General features: G+C 41.2%; 1 protein-coding gene across 1 annotated transcript in view; it reads right to left on the reverse strand.

Annotated features, from left to right (window-relative positions):
- Positions 1 to 20,567, reverse strand: part of fmn2b (formin 2b) — a 399,672-nt gene that overhangs the window by 47,880 nt on the left and 331,225 nt on the right. Inside the window, exon 16 of the mRNA XM_078557267.1 lies at positions 585 to 734. Within this exon, the coding sequence (XP_078413393.1) occupies positions 585 to 734 (150 nt within the window). The remainder of the gene's footprint in view (positions 1 to 584; positions 735 to 20,567) is intronic.

Below are 20,567 nucleotides of genomic sequence, written 5' to 3' on the forward strand. Positions count from 1 at the left end.
AAAGGGAAGTAAAAATACAGCAGGATTCTCTACACTAAGAACTAGATGGAACTGGAAGATTCTGCCAGAACTATTCAGGAAACGTGTGCGCTTGTTGGGGAGGTCAGGGGACAATGGAGGGAAAAGCAAAGGAAAGACCAGATGAAACCTATAACTGAAAATATAATGCATGTGGATAAAGCCACTTAACCCAAGATGCAATCTCTGGGACACGAAGTCTAAGAATTAGAAAAGATATACGAACTGTCAAAGATGACATAACCAGGATCTAGTGTGAACATAATTTCAGCTTCATCGTCTTTCTCATTGTTACATTACATAAAAAGTATCGTCTACGATCTCTTCATGGATCAAACCTACATTAGGTCCTGACTAGTCTTTAAATAAATAATTAACCCTGATCAGGAGAGCAACTCACTAACTTACTCCCCTCCTAAGAGAGGTGAAAATGAACACTGGGGGTGCCTGGCCATCATTTAGGTCTTTCGAATGGCAAACACAAAACACCAATATGGCAACTTGGAAATGTCAATCAATTTTACTACTTAAATAAAAAGAACATTGAATATACAAAATGTACTTACTTTTCCTTAAGGATAACTTTGCTTTCCTTTCTCCAGTACTCTTTGAAGTCTGAACAAAACTCATACCACAGGGTAAATAAATGATTTGGAGTGACTTCTTTATCTCCGGACTTTGGCTTCATGCTGAAATATGCTGCTGTTTCCAAGAAGCTAACAAAAGGAAACAATATAATCAAAATACAAGCCTGAAAGACATTTGTAGTCTTCTGTTATTAGTCAGTAATAATCAGCATTGAAGAAAAGTGCATTATATTTTAGACAATCTTAAACTGGTTTTGATTCACAAGACCTGAGAGAACGCAGAAATACAGTTCATTGAGTACCGATGCACATGATATTTACCATTGCAATCCTTCAGCTTAAACATTTCAGGTTATGTACTCCTCCATATCCTTCTGGATGCAAAAGGATGCCTCAAAGCTAATCCATTTGAAAACCAGGGTAAAACGGATGGTTCCAGCATACCTTGTACGTGTCATTGGGTTTCCGACTTCAGAGGAAATTAGGAATGCCAAACGTGAGCCCATTATTTTCAATTCTGAAACCAAATCATTTACACCTGGTAGATGTTGCTTTCCTCACAATGCAGATCATCATGTATTTGGAGTTTTCGCCTCTACAACATTACCATGTAACCCAGGATGGGGATAAATGAGGGGGATAGCTGCTTGTTACATTGGCCATCTTACCTATTGGCTCACTTTTACCCTGAATCTTTTCTTACCAATATCAGCAATCTAGTCCTAAGCCTCCATCACATTCTCAACCTGTGTGTCACAAGACTGAGCCCATTACTTGCAGTGGTACATCTTAAATATTTAACCTGATTTCACCCAGTCTACAACTGTGCTTTGAAAGTAGGATGGCATCTGGTCTCAGAATTTCCAACATTTTTCTTATCTGGCAGAGCAAAGAAACTCCATAAAGTTTGAGGAACAAGGTCTCAACCACCTTCTTTCAGATAACCTTTGGGATCAATGGGGAGAAAGAGTGCATATCTAGGATTATTTAGGAGGATTGGGGTGAACAATGGAGCACAAAACTGTCAACTCTTGCTGCAGCAAAGAAGATCCACACCCACATAGTTCTACTTTGGCATTGTGTCAGCTCCTGATGGCATACTTACTTATCAAATTGTGTAATCAGATGAACTACCAGAACATTGGAAATCTCAGGTATTTGTCAATTAACTGGACCTGTGCCATCTGTCCATGGAAAGACAGAGATCTTATAACCAAAGTTGAATATAAGTTTTTATTTCCAATGACTTCAATGAAAATCACGATGACACAAATAAATGTACAGGCAGGAGTTTGGTAAGCATAGAGCACAGATTCAAGATAATTGACAGGAACACTAGATGGGAGATGAAGAAAATTTTTTTCAACAGTGAGTTATGATCATCTGGAATGCACTACCCAAAAGGATAGTGGAAGGTGATTCATTAGTAGCATTGGAAAAGGGGAATTGGATATATGCTCGCAAAGGTAAATTTTATAGGGCTAATGGGGAGAAAGTGGGGGTGTGGGTGGAGATATTTGCATAGCTTCGTGTCTAGGGTCTGGTGTTTATTGCTTTGCAGGCTATGAAGCATCTCAACAGAGTTGAGCAAGATAATCAACACCATAAAGGTCAACCTCTTCTAGCATATTTCTCTCAGATTGCTCTGTAGAATTGAGGAAGTTTCTGGAAATTGATACACAATATATTATTTAGAACACTCAAGTTTGCAGTTTTTAAATTTAGTTTTGAGTTCTTTTAGTCTTTGTAGAAGATGTAGGAGTTCATCATCTAGTATATGTAAAAGATCATTTGATCATAGGATAAGAAATAAAAGGAGTAGGTCATTTAGCCCCTTGAGTCTGCTCTGCCATTCAATAAGATCATGGCTGATCAGATTGTGGTCTTAACTCCACTTTCTTGTTTGCCGCCCAGAACCTTGGACCCCACTATCAACCAAAAATCTGTCAAAATGAGCCCTGAATAATTTAATGACCCAGTCTCCACTGCTCTCTGGGGAAGAGAATTCCATAAACTAATGACCTGCAGAAGAAATTCCTCCTCATCTATCTTAAATGGGGGAATCCCTTATTTTTAAACTGTGCCCCCAAATACTAGATTCTTCCACAAAGGGAAACATTCTTTTAGCATCCACCCTGTCGAGCCCCCTCAGAACCTCATGTTTCTATAAGAAGGGTATCTCTATAAATCAGAAATTGCACAACTTCTATAACTGAGATGAAAAGAGATGAGATTTAGCCAGCCAATCCAGATACAGCGACCAGCATAGAAAATGTCTTCACCCAGAAAAGATGATCTTCTGATGATGGAGGTTCTTCAACTGTGTAGTCTCAAAAGGCCAATACCATTCTCCCAAAGGAAGGAGGGGTAAAACTTAAGCTGTACCAGCTCATAAGGGCAGGGTCATATAGATTATTGAAGTATATAGACTGATTTAGGTGTAATAAACTGGATCACGCTGTTAATTTATTCGCTATGGAGTAATTTGCTAAGACACTTGGGCTGAATAATCTTCTGGCCTTGGGAAAACTTGACCTGGATAGGTCTAATCAGCCTCAGCTAACAGATGAGGGGAAAGCTCTCTAGCCTGCCACATCCAGTTAAGAATGGTGGTGGGCAGCTAAGCAAACAGAAGGAACCTCCACAAACATTGGTATCTTCAATCATGATGGGACCCACAAGAGACAAAACTGAAGTGTTTGCCGGTCTCTTCAACCAAAAGTACATGTGGACAATCCTAGTCAGGCCTCTCCAGAGGTCCCTACCTTCATAATAAGTGTTCAGCCAATTTTGTTTAGCCCACATGACAATAATTAGCAGCTGAGTACACAGGATACAATGAAGGCTATGGGGCTTGACAATGTCATCTTCTTCATTGGCACACTGGATGCAGTACTAACGATCCATAGGACACCACAGTGGCTCAGTTCATAGCACCCTCGCCTTTGAATCAGAGGGTTGTGGGTTCATGTCCCACTCCCGGAAACCAAGAACTGTGAATGTACTCGAAAGAGTTACAATCTGTGACTATTGATAACTCGAAAGAGTTACACCACACCAATTCACTAAAGTTGTAAGTGTGCAGTAGCTTTACTGATCTTATATGTGTGGAACCAAAACAGAATGGTCACTGCATAAGTTTGCATTTGATTTGTGTTGAATGAAGTGGCTAGGTCTCATTTTGCTGTAGACCTATAATACTTTTTTATCCTTGGGTAGACCAAGTTCAAGTTTGGAAGGAAAATTGCTTCATACCTTATATGGCCCATCAAGAAATTGAAGCAGATATTAAACACACCAAGGGAGACCTGCTGCACCTGACCATTGTAGAAATCATCAAGGACCACCCAAAAGGAAAAGCAGAGACTCCAAGTTGCCCAACAAATCAAGTTACTGAGTGAAACAGGGGAAGCAATTTGACATTTTGTATTACAAGCCACATATCTTCGTGGAATGGAACCACTTTGCTCTAATTAAGATCTATTTTAGCAAAGTACTGACAGAGCCACATGTGCAATTAATTGGTCCCAGGACAAATTACAAATCCCATGTTTGTTTGCAAATAAAGACCTGAACAGTTAAAGCATGCAGCGCTATTTGTCCAGATGCCTGGCTAATGCAAAATCTCTTCCACAGGTGCCTTATGTAAATAAAGGCAGTACTACTGTAAGCTTAACATACAGGGTGAGCACAACTTTGAATATAATAGGAATAAAGAGCCTACTTACTGCCACACAGAGCTTTACCACACTGTTTCATTTTCAGAGAAACTGGGTGTCTATTGGCTCTGAGAAATTTATGGATCTGTCACAAGAATTTGCATACTCACACCTCTGCCTTACTTCATCGCAATAGTCATCATAACTCTCATGCATGCCTTTGTTGTCTCCGGACTTAATTATTCCAATGGTCTCCTGACCAGTCTTGCAACCTTCAGTATCCATAAACATCAACTCACCTTAAATCAAACTGACCAGCAATGGCCCCCAATCCCTCAAATTTAAAATTCTCATTCTTGTAATTAAATTCCTCATGGCTGCACCTCTCCCTATTGCAGCATTCAGTCCTTTACCCTCCCCCTAAATTCTCTGTTCCTCTGAAATTCAGCTTCTTGTGAACTCCTTTTCCTTCATCCCACCATTGGAACCTGTAAATTATCGACCGAGGCCCCGTACTTTGGAATTGCCACCTTAAACCAACACCACTCATACCTCCTTTGATCACTTTTGGCCATGCCTCTTGAGTTTTCCTCTATTGACTTGATGTCCATTTCTCCTCACACCTCTCTGAAGCACATTGGGATACTTGGGTGTTCACTGTATTATGCAAATAAGTATTAGCAGTTGCTGTACATCCCTCCTTTTGGGAAGAGGGCACCACCTTTCATTCACGGTAGACATGGATCACTGTGGAAATGTCTCCGTCAGTATAACAAAACAGATTCCAGCAACTCCAGTTTGGTTTTTTTTTGTTCAGAAGCCTTTCTAACCACCATTACACACCAACTGCTTGAAGAGAATTTAAAACAAGTTCACAATCCTCATTCATTATATTTGAAGATGTGTGGACAAAAAGCGGTGCAACATTGATGATGCAAAAGCATCGAGTAATGGCCACATCAGAACACAAGGAAGCCCAGCTACCTACTTTTGATCATCAATGGTACTGTCACTGCTGCCATTCCCCACCCCCACCCAAACAATCAATATCTTTGTGGTTGCCATTAGTTGGCTTGATTGGTGACCCCAACATTGGAATTCACATCCATCCCACAACCACCATACACTGTGGCTGCAATATGTCCAACGTGCATGCTGCACTTCAGCAAAGTTACTTGACACTATCCTGTGTGTAATCGCTGTTCTGAGAGTCACTGGGTTAAATTTCTGGAATTCCCATTTAATTTTAAGGGAGTAGCTTGACCTCAAGGACTGCAGCAGTTTGAGGAGAAAGCCCACCATGTGTTGCTTATATCATGATGATGAATAAGCTTAATTTTGTAGCTGCAACATTGTGACTGGCCATTTCCCTCTATAAGTGTTGTCTGGCCTGCCATCTATTTCAGACTACCAGCATTTCCAATTTGTCCTTTTTATTTTTCAGTCCATCAACACCCACTTTTGACTCAGGCATTGGAAAAGAGGCTAGAGTTGCACTTAGCCTGGTTCTATCAGCTGTTCAGGAATATCCAGCGCTGGTTTTCACATGTTTTGGGCAGCTCAGTTTTATTTTGCCGATGCTGCTCCATCATTGGTAGATTTAGAATTATCCATTGACGAGGAAACTACACAGAGCAGAGTTTTCCAAAGTTCCTGCTGCTGAACTCAAATTGCTGGCTTAATACAGGGACACATATGTTGGAGTCTACTGCTTTCCAGCTTTAGAGTGCTTCAAAGCCACACCATTAGCAAATGGCATTTATCTAACATCTTTAATATAGGAAAACATCCTAAGGTGCTTCTCAGAGATGCAAAATGACAACAATTGACACCGAAGCAAAGAAAGCAATGTTAGAAAGAGTTTGGTCAAAGAGGTGGGTTCTAAGGAGTATCTTAAAGGAAGAGAGGGAGGTGAAGAGCTAGAGGTGTTTAGGGAGGAAATTCTAGAACATGGGTGTTGAGACAGCTGGGGGACACAGTCACCAATGGGTGGAGGAAAAGGAGTGAGTGGAACAATGGACAAGGCGGCAGAGTCAGAGGAAGGAGGAAGTCTTGGGGTTACAGGGATTGTACGGTTGGCAGAGATAGAGAAGGGCAAGGTCAGGAAGGGCTTATACATGAAGATGAGAATCTTAGACTTGAGGCAAGGTAACAGAAGCCAACATTGGTGAGCAAGGACAGAGCTGGTTGATTAGTGGGATTTGGTATGGGACACAGTAAAGGCAACAGAGTTTTGAATGAGCTAAAGTTCATGAAGTACAAAAGATAGGAAGTCAAGCCAGGAGAACTGTTAATTCTGGAGGTAACAAAGGCATTAGTGAGAACTTAAACAGATGACCTGAGTAACATTATGGAGGCAAATTATATAAGAGGTGGCACTGGGCAAGTCTTTATGAAGAAGATAAGGGGTTAGAAGCTCAGCTTGAGATTCAGGAAGATGTTGAAGTTATCAACAGTCTGAGACAATGGTTGGGGTGAGGTATGGTATTGCTAGCAACGGCTAGGTTTTCGTATGTTAAATATTTAATTGGAGGAAATTGTGGCTCAAAGACTGGATTTTGTACAAGGAGTCTGATAGCACAGGGTTAGGGGATGATGGAGAGGTAGCGCATGGTGTTATCAATGTGTGTGTGGAGCTGGCCCCTTATGTCACCAAGGGGAAGAATATAGATGAGAAAGGGGCAGCAGCCAGGGATAGATCCTTGCTGGAAATTCCAGAGGTGATGGTTCGGGGGTGAGTGGAACTGGTGAAGATGGCAGTCTTGCTGAGCTAGACAATGAAGAGGCAGCATTGGAGGAGGGTGATGTGGTTCACTAAGATCACACAGAGAAAGGGAAAATGAGTTATTCATCTGTGGACATAAAGCACCACTAATATTGACAGTGAAGAGTTGTTTCACCCCTTAAATCACCACCGTTCCAAGCACAACTCAATGATTCGGTCTGATACATCTAACAAGCAGTTACTAATTGGTCGACTGCCTTTTTATTTAACCAAATAAAAAATACTGCTCAGTGATTACAGACTAATAAGTTACAATTATTTACTAAAGGTTTGTTGCTAAAAGCTGTACAAGATGTCTTGGTAATGCGATGTGGCTTCTGGTCTTTACCATAGACAATTTCATTACATGACAAAACAAGAACGATGGGTAGCAGAACAAAATGTTCCTTACTTGTTAAAAATGCCTGGAATGTACACTTAACCAACTGCACATTTCAAATTACTGGTGTGGGGCTGAAGGTGAAGAGAAACAGAAGAGATCTCGCAAGGAAATATTGATTATTTCATATATCGTAGTTCCTAACACACTTTCAAAAGACTTCCAACAGGTCCAAATCAGTGCATGGAGATATTGCAAGGCTGACATACTGGATCATTTTTGTGATGCCCTGAGGAGCACTCCTGCTTCTACAAGTCCCACAAATATAATTTAAAACTTTCCTTCTCTTTGGCTCTATCAACGGGTAAACTGATTGGAGGATGCACAGCACATGCTCAGACCAGTTCTATCCTAACATGGTAATCATCCTAGATATGTAATAGAGTCCTGATTTGCAAATTATTTGCACATTGGCTCTTTGGCCAATGAACAGTTGGCTCTTCTTAAAGCGGCTGCAGACTGGTTGTCGACATTAATGGGGTTGGAAGTCTATTGAATCCATTTTGAGACCAATCTTTCCCTATTAATGCCCATTCTGCCAAGTTAAAATGGAATCGGGGTGTACTGTCAGTTCCTTCTCTGCAGCATGCAACCCTTTGCTAAGACCAATGTTAGGAATACAACTCCAACAAGTATAAACCACTTCTATAAAGCTATCCAATTTTCACACAGACAAGATGCCCCAACAAAAAAGATGCATATGGTTTCCTCAAGTAAACTGACATTTTCCACAGTGTACTTTATTAATATTTTCACAATGATAATGCTTCTAACAATGTCAAATCCATTTAACAAAAAACAGCTCAGCTGTTCTACAGACAGTGAGAGGAGCACTGAATGCTTATCTATGGCTTTCACTGTTTAGTGAACATTTCATGATAAACAGAAAGGTAAGTGCACTGAATCCATTTTCTTGTCAGACCTGGTTATTGTAATGGCTTAATCAAGACATCTGGTCTGTGCAATTGTAAACACTGCTATGTGGCTTCATGTAAATCCAACATTTAACTTTCACCTGACACAGGCTAAACTGCTCAAGTGCTGTGTGCTCATTTTTATTACATTTTATCAATATTGCAAACCCAATGATGTAATTTGTTTGCGGATTACTGAAATCATTCCATGTTACATCTCTGGTAAGGCGAGGCTGGAGCCTTTCCTGTCTGACTGCTTACGTTGTATAAACACAGACCTATGTGCTTTCATCAGATCATAAAACACCTATTCATAAATATCTTGGATAAAGTGCCTATTTTGATGTAAATATTCCACCTTTTCACTGGCTGACTTTTGTGTCAAAATCCACTACCCACAGATTAATGAAAAGTAATCCCAGATTTAACTTCAAAACCATAGACAAGTCAACCTTTTCCACGTTAAACCGGTAATGAACATTAATCACATTAATCTTGGTTCATCTAATCTGTTACTTCTCCTTGTGCCCGCCTGACCTTTCTCCCCCTCAGTCATTTCTTTGTACATGCTTGCTAAGCAGTAACTAATCCTCACTTTAACTGCCCACATTGGCACTGTAGAATTGTCAGATGCAAGGAGAATCAATCCTACATATTGGATTTAACCTTAATAAAAAGAAAAGGAATTTACTTTTCAGGAAGGCTAAATGCATTGAACGTCCAATTCTTTCAGTTACAGTCCACAAATTTTTTGTTTAAGGTATAATAAAGTGGACTGGCATTATAAATTGCCTTTGAAAAGTTTACTGCTGGCATCAGTGGCGGTTAGACTGACTCAGTAACAGCAAAAGCAGTCTGCAAAACGTTAAACAAAGATTTTCTTTTGTACAATTGCACTAGCGTGAACTTTAATTTTAACCCTTTCATCCGAGGAATCTTAAGAATTTCTATTCCCCATGGAAACATCTCACACGAGAAATGGTTAATCTCCAACAAGAGCTAATATTTTTGGACATCTTATTGCTGAAGCGATCATACAATGTTTCAACAGTTCAGTTTCTCCTCACCCTAGTGCAACCTGTAATTTAGCACTTTTGAACTGGAGACGGTTTTTCCAAATGCCTAAGCTATTTGCAGATGCCTACTTCATTCACAACGCTGTGAAACTCTGGTTTAGAATTTTAATCCCTTTGATCTGGGAACAAAAATCCAACTGTCCATTGCATTATGAAGCCTCTATGAAAATGATTCACTCTAAAAACGGCTTACATTTATATAGCGCTTTTCACGACCACCAGGCATCTTAAAGCGCTTTACAGACAATGAAGTATTTTTGGATCTGCCAAAAAAAAATTAAAACAAAAACAAGATATTTAAGGGTTCTGTCATTCGTTGAACCAACAGAAGATGATCAGTAAAATCTTTAAAGCTGTGATTTACTGCTCTGTTAGGGTGTCGTTCCAATGGTTCCCTATACTGAGCAGCGTTTTTCAAGTTTCTGTTCCTAAACTTTTGTCATTGCTAACAAGATAAATAGCAGCTAGAAGCTGCCCAAGCACAAGTGATTATCCCTCCTTCTGGAAACACCCAATTTCGCCTCAACTTTCCTCTCTCAACTTCCTGGCCGTGATCAGGAGCAGCAGAATTGTACTCTAACACAATCTGTAACCTCATAGCCTGGCATATCCCCCACTCCTGGCCTGGCATATCCCCCCATTACCATCAAGCCAGGGGATCAACCCTGATTCAATGAAGAGTGCAGGAGGGCATGCCAGGAGCAGCACCAGGCATACCTAAAAATGGGGTATCAACCTGGTGAAGCTACAACACAGGGCTACTTGTTTGCCAAACAGCATAAGCAGCAAGCGATAGACAGAGCGAAGCAGTTCCACAACCGACGGATCAGGTCTAAACTCTGCAGTCCTGCCACATCCATCGTGAGTGGTGGTGGACAATTAAACAACTCACTGGAGGAGGAGGCTCCACGAAAATCCCCATCCTCAATTATGGAGGAGTCCAGCGCATCAGTGCAAAAGATAAGGCTGAAGCATTCAGCACTTCTGACAGACGATTGTTGCAAGTGGATGATTCATCTTGGCCTCTACCAAAGATCCCCAGCATCACAGATGCTGGCCTTCAGCCAATTTGATTCACTCCACATGATGTCAAAAAACGGCTGAGGGCACTGGATACTGCAGGGGCATGATAATATCCCGGCAATAGTACTCAAGAAATTGCCGTGCCCCTAACCAAGCTGTTCCAGTTCAGTTAGAACACTGGCATCTACCCAGTAATGTGGGAAACTGTCCATAAATGTCCTGTACACAAAAAAGCAGGACAAATCCAACCTGGCCAGTTACCTCCCCATAAGTCTACTGTCAACCATCAGTAATGTCATGGAAGGGGTCATCAATAGTGCTATCAAGTGGCATTTGCTTAGCAATAACCTGCTCACTGATGCTCAGTTTGGGCTCTGCCAGCCTTTATTACAGCCTTGGTTCAAATATGGACAAAAGGGCTGAATTCCAGAGGAGAGGTGAGAGTGACTACCATTGACATCAAGGCAGCATTTGACTGAGTGTGGCATCAAGGAGCCCTAGAAAAACTTGAGTCAATGGGAATGGGGGGAAAACTCTCCGCTGGTTGGAATCATACCTAGCACAAAGGAAGATGGTTGTGGTTGTTGTAGGTTAATCAGGACATCAGTGCAGGAGTTCCTCAGGGTAGTGTCCTAGGCCCTGCCATCTTCAGCTGCTTCACCAATGACCCTCCTTCCATTATTAGGTCAGAAGTGAGGATGTTCGCTGATGATTGCACAATGTTCAGCACTATTCACGGCTCTTCAGATACTGAAGCAGTCCATGTCCAAATGCAACAAAACCTGGACAATATCCAAGCTTGGGCTGACAAGCAGCAAGTAACATACATGTCACACAAGTGCCAGACAATGACCCTCTCCAGCGAGAGAGAATTTAACCATCATCCCTTGATGTTCAATGGCATTACCATCACTGAATCCCCCACCATGGGGGCTACCACTGACCAGAAACTGAACTGGACCAGCCATATAAATACTGTGGCTACAAGAACAAGTTAGAGGCTAGGAACCCTGCGACGAGTAACTTATCTGATTCCCCAAAGTCTGCCCACCATCTAAAAGGCATAAGTCAGGAGTGTGATGGAATTCTCCCCACTTGCCTGGATGAGTGCAGCTCAAACAACACTCAAGAAGCTCGACACCACCCAGGACAAAGCAGCCCGCTTGATTGGCATCACATTCACAAACATTCACTCCATCAACTACCAGTGCACAGTAGCAGCAGTGTGTACCATCTATAAGATGCAATGCAGGAACTCACCAAGGCTCCTTAGACAGCACCTTCCAAACCCATGACTGCTACCATCAAGAAGGACAAGGGCAGCAGACAGATGGGAACACCACCACCTGGAAGTTCCCCTCCATGCCACTCACCATCACTTGGAAATATATCACCGCTCCTTTGCGGTTTCTGGATCAAAATCCTGGAACTCCCTTCCTAACAGCACTGTGAGTGCACCTACACCACATGGACTACAGCGGTTCAAAAAGGCAGCTCACCACCGCCTTCTCAAGGGCAATTAGTAATGGGCAATAAATGCTGGCCTAGCCAGTGATGCCCACATCCCATAAATGAACATTTAAAAAAGGTATTTTGTGCAAAACTCCAGGTGCTAACTCTCAAACCACCATATGGGATACAATATCATTCACCCACTCACACAGAAGTTCATTAGAATATAGGCATTAAAGTCTGTACACTATTGCCCAACTTGTGGAAGGAGATCAAAGCTTGTGTCCATGAATGGATGGCAGTAACTAATAGCAAAATATCTATTATCCAACATGTGTGGGGAAAGGGTGGTGCAGGTTAATCAGAAATAAATGCTCCTTAAGGGTTTTACGTTTGCAATCAACCAGAAAGCTCCTGGGTGATCTTGTGCTGATGTTGAAGTCAAACGTGTGGGAGTGCACAAATCAAATGAGTGCCGCTGAGGGACCACTGATCGACACGGGAGTCAAATATTATTGGAAGTAGGCAGCAAAGTGGAGTTGAGGCCACAATCCGATCAGACATGATCTTGTCAAATGGTGGAGCAGGCGTGAGGGGGCAACTGGCCTACTCCTAATTCTTCTGTTCATGTACCTTAAAATCCCCCAGTAGGCAAAGATGTACTGACTTTGGGATTCAGCTGATTGCAGTGTCAAGCTCCTCATGGAAGTCGTCTTTCAGCTCTGCAGTGGAGCACAACATTGGAGCACAGATACTCATGAGGTTAACTGGTCCTGTTTGATTTGAGAGAACATGTTCTGAACTGTTTGTGGGAGGGTTCTATCATTGAGTATAGTAAGGTCCTTACAGCAAAGTTTACCTTGCTCACAGATTTCCTCTGAACACATCCCCTGCCAGGTGAATGTGTAATGTTTCTCTTTCAGTGATCCATTTTTGGCGAGCCTCGTCTCTTGTAGGGAGACTACGTCAATAGTCAGCCGATCAAGCTCCATGCCAATCGTGGCTGTCTTGCTACCAGCTGCAAGTCATCTTTCAATCCTGTGCACATTGTCCTGATGTTCCAGCTTGCCAATCGAGGAGCTGACATCATCTTTCTTCTTGTTTATTTCATTTGTTTGCCAGATGCAATGGATTCTGTCCACTTGTTGAGCATAGATTCTAAGCTCCAGGCACCCATTGGAGCAGATGGGATGTGGCAGGTTAGTACCTTACTAGTCAGGGGGCTGCCTGACTTGTGGGGGTGTGATTGACGAGTGGGATACAATGTCCCTCCCACGTTGGAGACAGCCTATAGCATCTGACCCCTTTGCCCATTGAGTTGGACTTAATCACTCGTAACTGTTGTCTCCTTTGTTGTGTTAATGCTCTGCAGCACAACTGGAGTGTCCTCTCCAGGGTGCAAGCCTGGGCAAAGTTTAGGGAGCCCCTGGGCTGCCCAAACATCAGTGTTACCTTTGACCTCCCTGGTTGAGTCCAAATGAATACAAAGCATTATGTATGGCACCCAGCTTGGTTGCAGGAGTTGAAAGAAAGATGACATATTTAGACATCAGTTCCACTTCACATTTTTTTAAAAACGGGGTTTACCCCCTTAGCCTTCAACTCTCCTGAGGCATCTAACCAGGCAGTGAAGCTACTCGTCCATAGCTGGGAGTTTGGTTCATGAGTGCCAGGATGTGTACACATGCCCGATACCACTAAAAAAAAAAATTCAGCATAAGCTATTTTTACCAAGAGCGTGATGAGGATGTGGAATTGGTTACCATAGAGAGTGATTGAAGTGATTAGTATAGGTGCATTTAAGAAGCTAAATAATCATAGGGAGAAGGGAATTGTGCATTACGATGATAAGGAAGACAAGGAAGGATGGGAGAAAGCTCGAGTGGATCACAGACGACAGCATGGATTGGCGAGGCTGAAAGACCCATTTCTTTGCTTATTTTCCCTGTAATTCTATGTAACAAATGGGTTTATGCTGCTTAAGTTCCACGAAGCCTATTTTTTTTAATAACACTTGGAAGGTACATTTGCCAGATAATGAAGGTAATAGTGGATAAGGAAGAGTTGGGAAAGTACAAGCATTCCAATGGCTGAAAGGTCAATTATTCATCTTCAGAATGTGGCAATCACTTTTCAAATGAAGTTTATATTCCATGAACACAACACAGCAATTTAAAAAAAAACCTCCTTTTAAAGGGATTTCAGAGCTTCTTGGTCGTTATAGCTTAACTGCTCACTGAATAAACTTGCTGAGCTATCAGAGCAGACGGAATTTTCTGGAACCTGTAGATCAGTTGGTAAATATACAAACATAAAAATGACAAGCAGAAGAGACTGTCTGATCCATCAAGCTGGCCCCACACTGTTGATGCCTGATGATATACTCCTACACATCCCCTCCCCTGCATTCATTTCATCTCCTGGCAGAAGCAACAAAAAACAAGAGGGGTTATAACAGGAAATAAATCTCCAATTAGAGGGTTCTTCTCCAAACCCTCAGGTGACCCAGACTAGGCCAGGACACCTGGGACAACACCTGCAGACCTACCCTTAGCATTTCCCCTCCATAGGATAGCTCGCCGAGCTTAAGTAGGATTCCTTTTGCACTTACACAAATTCAACAGCAGATCTACGTTCTAAATTGCCACAATTGCAAAATCATCCATTATGAAGACAATACACAGGTGGACCCACCTCCAAAAATCACTTCCTTCAGGAACCACATAAAATGTTGTAATAGGCAACTTGTTCTAGCAAGATTATTATATATATACTTTCTTGGTGAATCAGAGCCACAAACAATAAAAATTGCTTCAGGAGATTAAGATGTGCGAGAGCTTTTATGGTGAGTGGTTACTTTAGCGCAGTTTACATTTAAAATAATTACATTTAAATCCTTATTGCTATAAGGCGTTTGGGCATGCCATTTGCAATCTGCTCAATCTTTGATCACATTGCTCTCATTATCTCTTCACATCTACCAAGCATGAGATTCACACCAATTTTTTTTGCTTAAACATTTGATTCCGCCTGCTACAAAATACTTGAAACCTATTGCATAATTTTCCATCTTACTGAGTGTTTGGAACAGGGTCACTGGAGTTAAGGACACGTTAGGTAGAAATTATAATGTGGAGGGGGAAAAAAAAGTATCATATGCAAGACGTGGGAGTGTTTCTCCTCCTCCTCCTCCTATCTCCATCATTTTACTTCACTCTTTGCAATTTTCCACTGACATTGTCAAAGTCATGTTTGAATAGTTCAGGAGTTAAGGAGCATTCAGCACCAAGCAGGAATAGTGCTATGCTATAACAAAGTTCTGTCAGGAATCTGAATATACAGCTTGGACCTTATCACTGTTTACAATAATGAGGTGTATAAGATTGTTCTGCTTTATGTTCTGTGACTGCATCTTTAATTCAAGGTAAAATAAAAGCCCGGCAGTGGGGGTTCATATGACCTGTTCGGAGGTCTGCCTGACAGCAAGCCTGGGTGATTTGATTGTTAGAAATTAAAGTGGGCCCAGGTTGTTTTACTGGAAAGATGATGCAAGGTGTTTACACATGGAGACAATGGCAGCAGCCTGTGTGCTAACAGTGGATAGACTGAGAGTCTCCAAAGTTCCAGAAAAATGTTCAGAATGTTGGGTTGTAAACAGTTGTGTTTTAAACTGTCCATTTATTTGCAAGATAAAAGAGAGTTGGGATCTCAAGGATAGATAATCTGGATACAAGGCCCCTATGATTCATATTGTCATGGAGATAGACCCTTAGACCTCGAAGTCTAAGATATCCCTGAAAACTCTTAGAGAGGTTCGTCTGTCAAGATCAGGAGAGGTAGATCAGCTAGAGTCGGCAAGACGTGGATCACCACGCAAGAATGTGAGTTGAAGCTCATACTCAGATCGGACAGACCAAATTTGTGAGGAATTAAAATGAGGCAGGAAGATTTGCCTAGCTTGTGCTGAGGGAGAATTTCCGGGGAAGAAACCCTCACAGTGAAAGACAGTTCTGAGATTATAAGTTCCCAGGCTGAGAAAGGAAAAGAACAGAAGCAAACCCTCGACGGCTAAGGATCACTTTGGACTGATTGCGGAAAAACTGAATGTCAGCGTAAAGGACAGTGCAAAGTAGATCAGTGAAGTGTGTTTTCAGTTGTGTTAAAAGAAAGGGGAATGTTGTGTTTGTGGTTTAAAGTGTAAATTGCCTACAAAGATAGTATTCAGTTACTGGTGCTTTAAATCTTAAGATATGACATTTTGTTTTGTCAACCTTTCAGCTATTAACTGGAAGTTTTAATTTCTGTCTCTATGGAGATCATAACAACCTAACTTATAAACATGCTGACTTAACTGAAATTTCAGTTAAGTCACAAAAAACTAGATGCTAAGGTGGGTGGTAGAAATAAAAATAAGAATAAGGTTGTTTCAATGACAAAGGCAGGGTAAACAGAGTTTAAGTACAGGTCAACCATGATCTGGCTGAATGGAGAAACACGATCGAAGGGATAGATGACTAGCTTCTGCTTCTGTGTTCCTGTACAACTGCAGCAATCTCAGTCAGCATCATCTGACAGTCCTGTTGAACATTTATTTTCTTTGGTAACCATGGTTCCATCTAGAAGATGACAAGATATGGCTACTTCAAAAAAAAAAGTTAAATCATAACAACTAGATTTCTTGCTTTACAAGCTAATCAATGTTAAAGTCCCTTTCTTTGAAAATAGGTGTTGGAGAGTTTTTTTAAGTTTGCTTTTCACACAGGTTTCAAGATTTAGAAATATTTTCCTATGCTCCTCAGCTACCCTGCTCAGCTCCACCTTTCCAGGCTTACTGGACCATCCAGTCCTTGAAGTCATGAAGGAGAGTGGCATTGGCTTGGGGGTTAATCTGATTGACCAGTGTAAGTGTGGTAGAATATACGCTGAAACTTTGTTAATCTATTTATCCACAGCTCCCACTGATCTGTTACCAACGTTATGGCAAACAATCAGGGTAATCTCAAAACAATACCCTGGCAAACATGAATCCAGCTCTCCATCAAACGTTGCTTTAGTTCTAACTATTAGAAGTACTAATGTAGCTTAGTGACTCTTCTGCTTGGGCTCAAGAACAGTAACATTAGGAATTCAGATTCGCAAAACATACCTACATCCCAGCATTTTATGCCACTGGGCAAGGTGTTTCAATACATTGTGCCAAACATTTACTGTTTAGGGGCATGAAGTTTACAACAATGCACCATTTTTTTTAGCCAGAAAAATATGCCTATAAATGAAGTAGAGGCCCGTGAAAATCAGTACTGAGAATGTGCGTGAATAAAATAGCAAATAGAACACCAGAAGTAATTTTGATCAAAATCGAAAATGACAGGATAAAATCATTGGTAAATAACTGGTGAATGCCAATGATAGATAGGGACTGTTTAGGAAAGTAAGATGCTGCAGGGATTTTAATAATCTAGAGGCAAAGTGGGAAAATCAGAGTGGAAAAAAAATCAGAGCTTCAAACAATTTCATAAAGGAAATACATGTAAAGCCAAGTAGAACAAATACCAGATATATTCAAGCTGTCAAACAGAATCTATTGGGGCCAAAACTTGACTTGCACAGTGGCGCTAAACATGCTGTATAATACAGGTCAAGTATCCTTTGTCCAAAACCCTCGGGGCCAATTGCGTTTCGGATTTCAGATAATTTCAGTTTACGTATATAGGACTAGGCCTACTTACATTACAATAGCCGAAGCCTAGGTCAGCTGTAGTCTAAAGTAAATAAAATGGCTAAAGTAAGATGTACCACTGAGTAATAAATACAAGGTACCTGGAATAAGTTCCCACCCATGGCGCCATCTGCAATTCTGCTTGTAGGAGAGGGTTCACAAGGTAAACAGTGCAGACAAAAATCGCCAGGTAAACAGTGCAGACAAACAACTAGATTTCCCGTGTTAAAGGTCAGGTGCAGTCGGCTCAGGTCAGAGACTTCCCACGCTAAAGGTTGGTGTGGTCAGCTTGGGTTGTGTCAGCTCAGGTCAGGGACTTCCTGTACTAAAGGTTGGGTGCGGTCGGCGAGTTTCCTGTTGGCTTGGGTCAGGGACTTCCAGCACTAAAGGTCGGGTGCGGTCCACAGGTTTTGGGTCAACTTGGGTCAGAGGTTTCCTGTGTTAGAGGTTGGGTGCAGTTGGCGAGTTTCGTGTCAGCTCAGATCAGGGACTTCCAGCGCTAATGGTTGGGTGCAGTCAGTGAGGGTGGTGTTAGCTCGGCTCGGGTCACAGGCTAAAGGTCGATGAATTTTTTTTAAAAAGCACTGTTTTTGAACGTGTTCAGCTTTCGGATTCACGGATAAAGGACACTCGACCTGTATGTGTTGCTGCAATATTGCACACTCAGTGCTACTAGCCAAGATGAATTCTACCCCATCACCTTTTTAAGTTGGTCAGCATTTAAGTTTCTAGGCCATCATATAATTCAATCTAATATTTAAAAGCCTAGGACAGACAATACAGAGTCACAATATTCTGGAAAAAGAAATTTGAAACTGTGGAGGATTACAAATAGAAATTATCAGCCCCCTCCCCAAGACAATTAAACATATAGTCCAACAAAGCCAACCATTTTTGTAGGTCAACCCTATCTACTGGACATTTCAATGGCTGGGATTTTGTATTAGAAATATAGTGAGGTACTCAGTAAGGAGTGAATATGATGGCGACTTCCATCAGCTGCAACAAATACAAGGGCAAATGCATCACAGTCAAACGCAGGAATCAGAAAGATGCTGTCCGAGTTGCCCTGCTCCTCCAGAAGCTTTGCTAAACTGCTACCTCGCCGGGAGACCCAAGAATGAAATAAATGCAATGGTATGAAGTTTCCATTAGATACCCACTAAACATGCCAGAAAAAGTTGGAGCTTGTCCATTCAAATGTGAGGGAATTTTTAACAGTGTGGTCAATTTAATTATTACCAAACCTCCTTTCCAACAATGCAGGCATTTTCTTCTCCAAGCATGCAGTCTCATCCCATCAGATTTGAAAAATAAAAAAACAAACTGGATTTAAAAAAAACTTTTTCCTGTGTCACTTTTATCTCTCTTTTAATCCCATATTCCCTTTCTTCTAATATTTTGTTTCCTGCACATGATTTGACATTCAATTAATTATTCTAACTTACACTCCATGGTTTAAACTCTGCCTATCTCAATTGGGATTCTTCAATCTGATTGGCTAAGGAGGTAAAGGCTCGCTTGTCCTGTTCACATAGGTACTAGTTACCTTGTAGAAAGCACCATGTTACTAAGTTCCAGTGCAAAAGCCCACAGATAGTGTATGGTTAAGTCTAATGACCAGCTAGCACCGTTCATTCACCACTGACTGCAAAATCTGAACCAATATATCTTTCAATTTCTTTTTCTTGGATTGCAGAAATTAAATTTGTTAATTCCTGACCGTCTTTTCTCAACCTGTCCCAAAAACACAAACTGAAATTCTATTCCAAAGAAAAGTCATATTGGACTCAGTTTCTCTCTCCACAGATGTCACCAGACCTGCTGACTTTTTTCAGCACTTTGTTTTTATCTCAAATTCGGTGTTTGCTTCTATATTCTTTCAAGCTCAAATATGAAGTGTCGATGAAAAATAGAAAAATGCATCTTGAAAGACCACACTAGGGATACTTTAGAAGTAAAAATGTAACAAGCTCTCATTCAAAGTAGCTAAACAAAGGTCAACAAAAAGTCTGGAAATGATATTCATATTAAAGGCAGTTGTGGATCAGTAAAATAAGCATTAGTAGAGGTCAGAGGCATTGTGAAAATTGGCCATATTTGACAAGGGATTTTTAAAAAATTGCCTATTTCCACACATGACAGCTTTTTTGTTATGATGATGGACATTTTGGGAGAGAAATTCATTTGCATAACACTAATTCTAGTAGCATGACAGATTCCCCAGAGGGGCAGGGGTGGCCTGGGGCATAATCTGCCCTTGGAGAATCAAGATATGTATGCAGAAGTGCTTGAAATATTATGCAAGATAATTCATCTCCCTTTTTGTTCTGAATTAAGCCCCTTAGGGAATGAATTATGTGGCATTATTAGAAAATCAGGAAATAGCACCAGTGTTCAATTAATTCTTCACAACTAAAGATTGGAAAGACTTCTTGGGTTTTTCAGTATTTTAATAATATTAGCAGTTAAAAGATAAACAGAAAAGAGAACTTGAAAAGCTATACATGAGGTTGGAACAGAGGATGCATATTAGAAAGTTAAGAGTATGGGCTGTCTCAACCGGCTTCTTAATCAACTAACATATCAAAAAGGATAACAAAACAAAATTGTGCAGATGCTGGAAATATGAAATAAAGACAGAAATGCTGGACCAAATGCAGACTGGGTGACCGTTTGCAGAACACATCTGTTCAGTCTGCAACCATGACCCTGAGCTGCCAGATGCTTGTCATTTTAATTCTCTACCTTGCTCCCACTCTGACCCCTCTGTCCTTGGTCTGCTGTGGTGTTCCAATGCAAGCTCTAGGAACAGCACTCCACCTTTCAAGTGAGCACTTGACAGCCTTCTGGACTCAACATTGAGTGCAACAATTTTAGATCATAATCTCTGTCTGCACTTTGTTTTGAGCTTCTTTCCATTTTTTTCATGCTGCTTTCATTTTTTTCTCCCCC

Source organism: Cetorhinus maximus, chromosome 14, assembly GCF_964194155.1.
Source record: "Cetorhinus maximus chromosome 14, sCetMax3.hap1.1, whole genome shotgun sequence".
In the NCBI taxonomy this organism is placed as follows: Eukaryota; Metazoa; Chordata; class Chondrichthyes; order Lamniformes; family Cetorhinidae; genus Cetorhinus; species Cetorhinus maximus.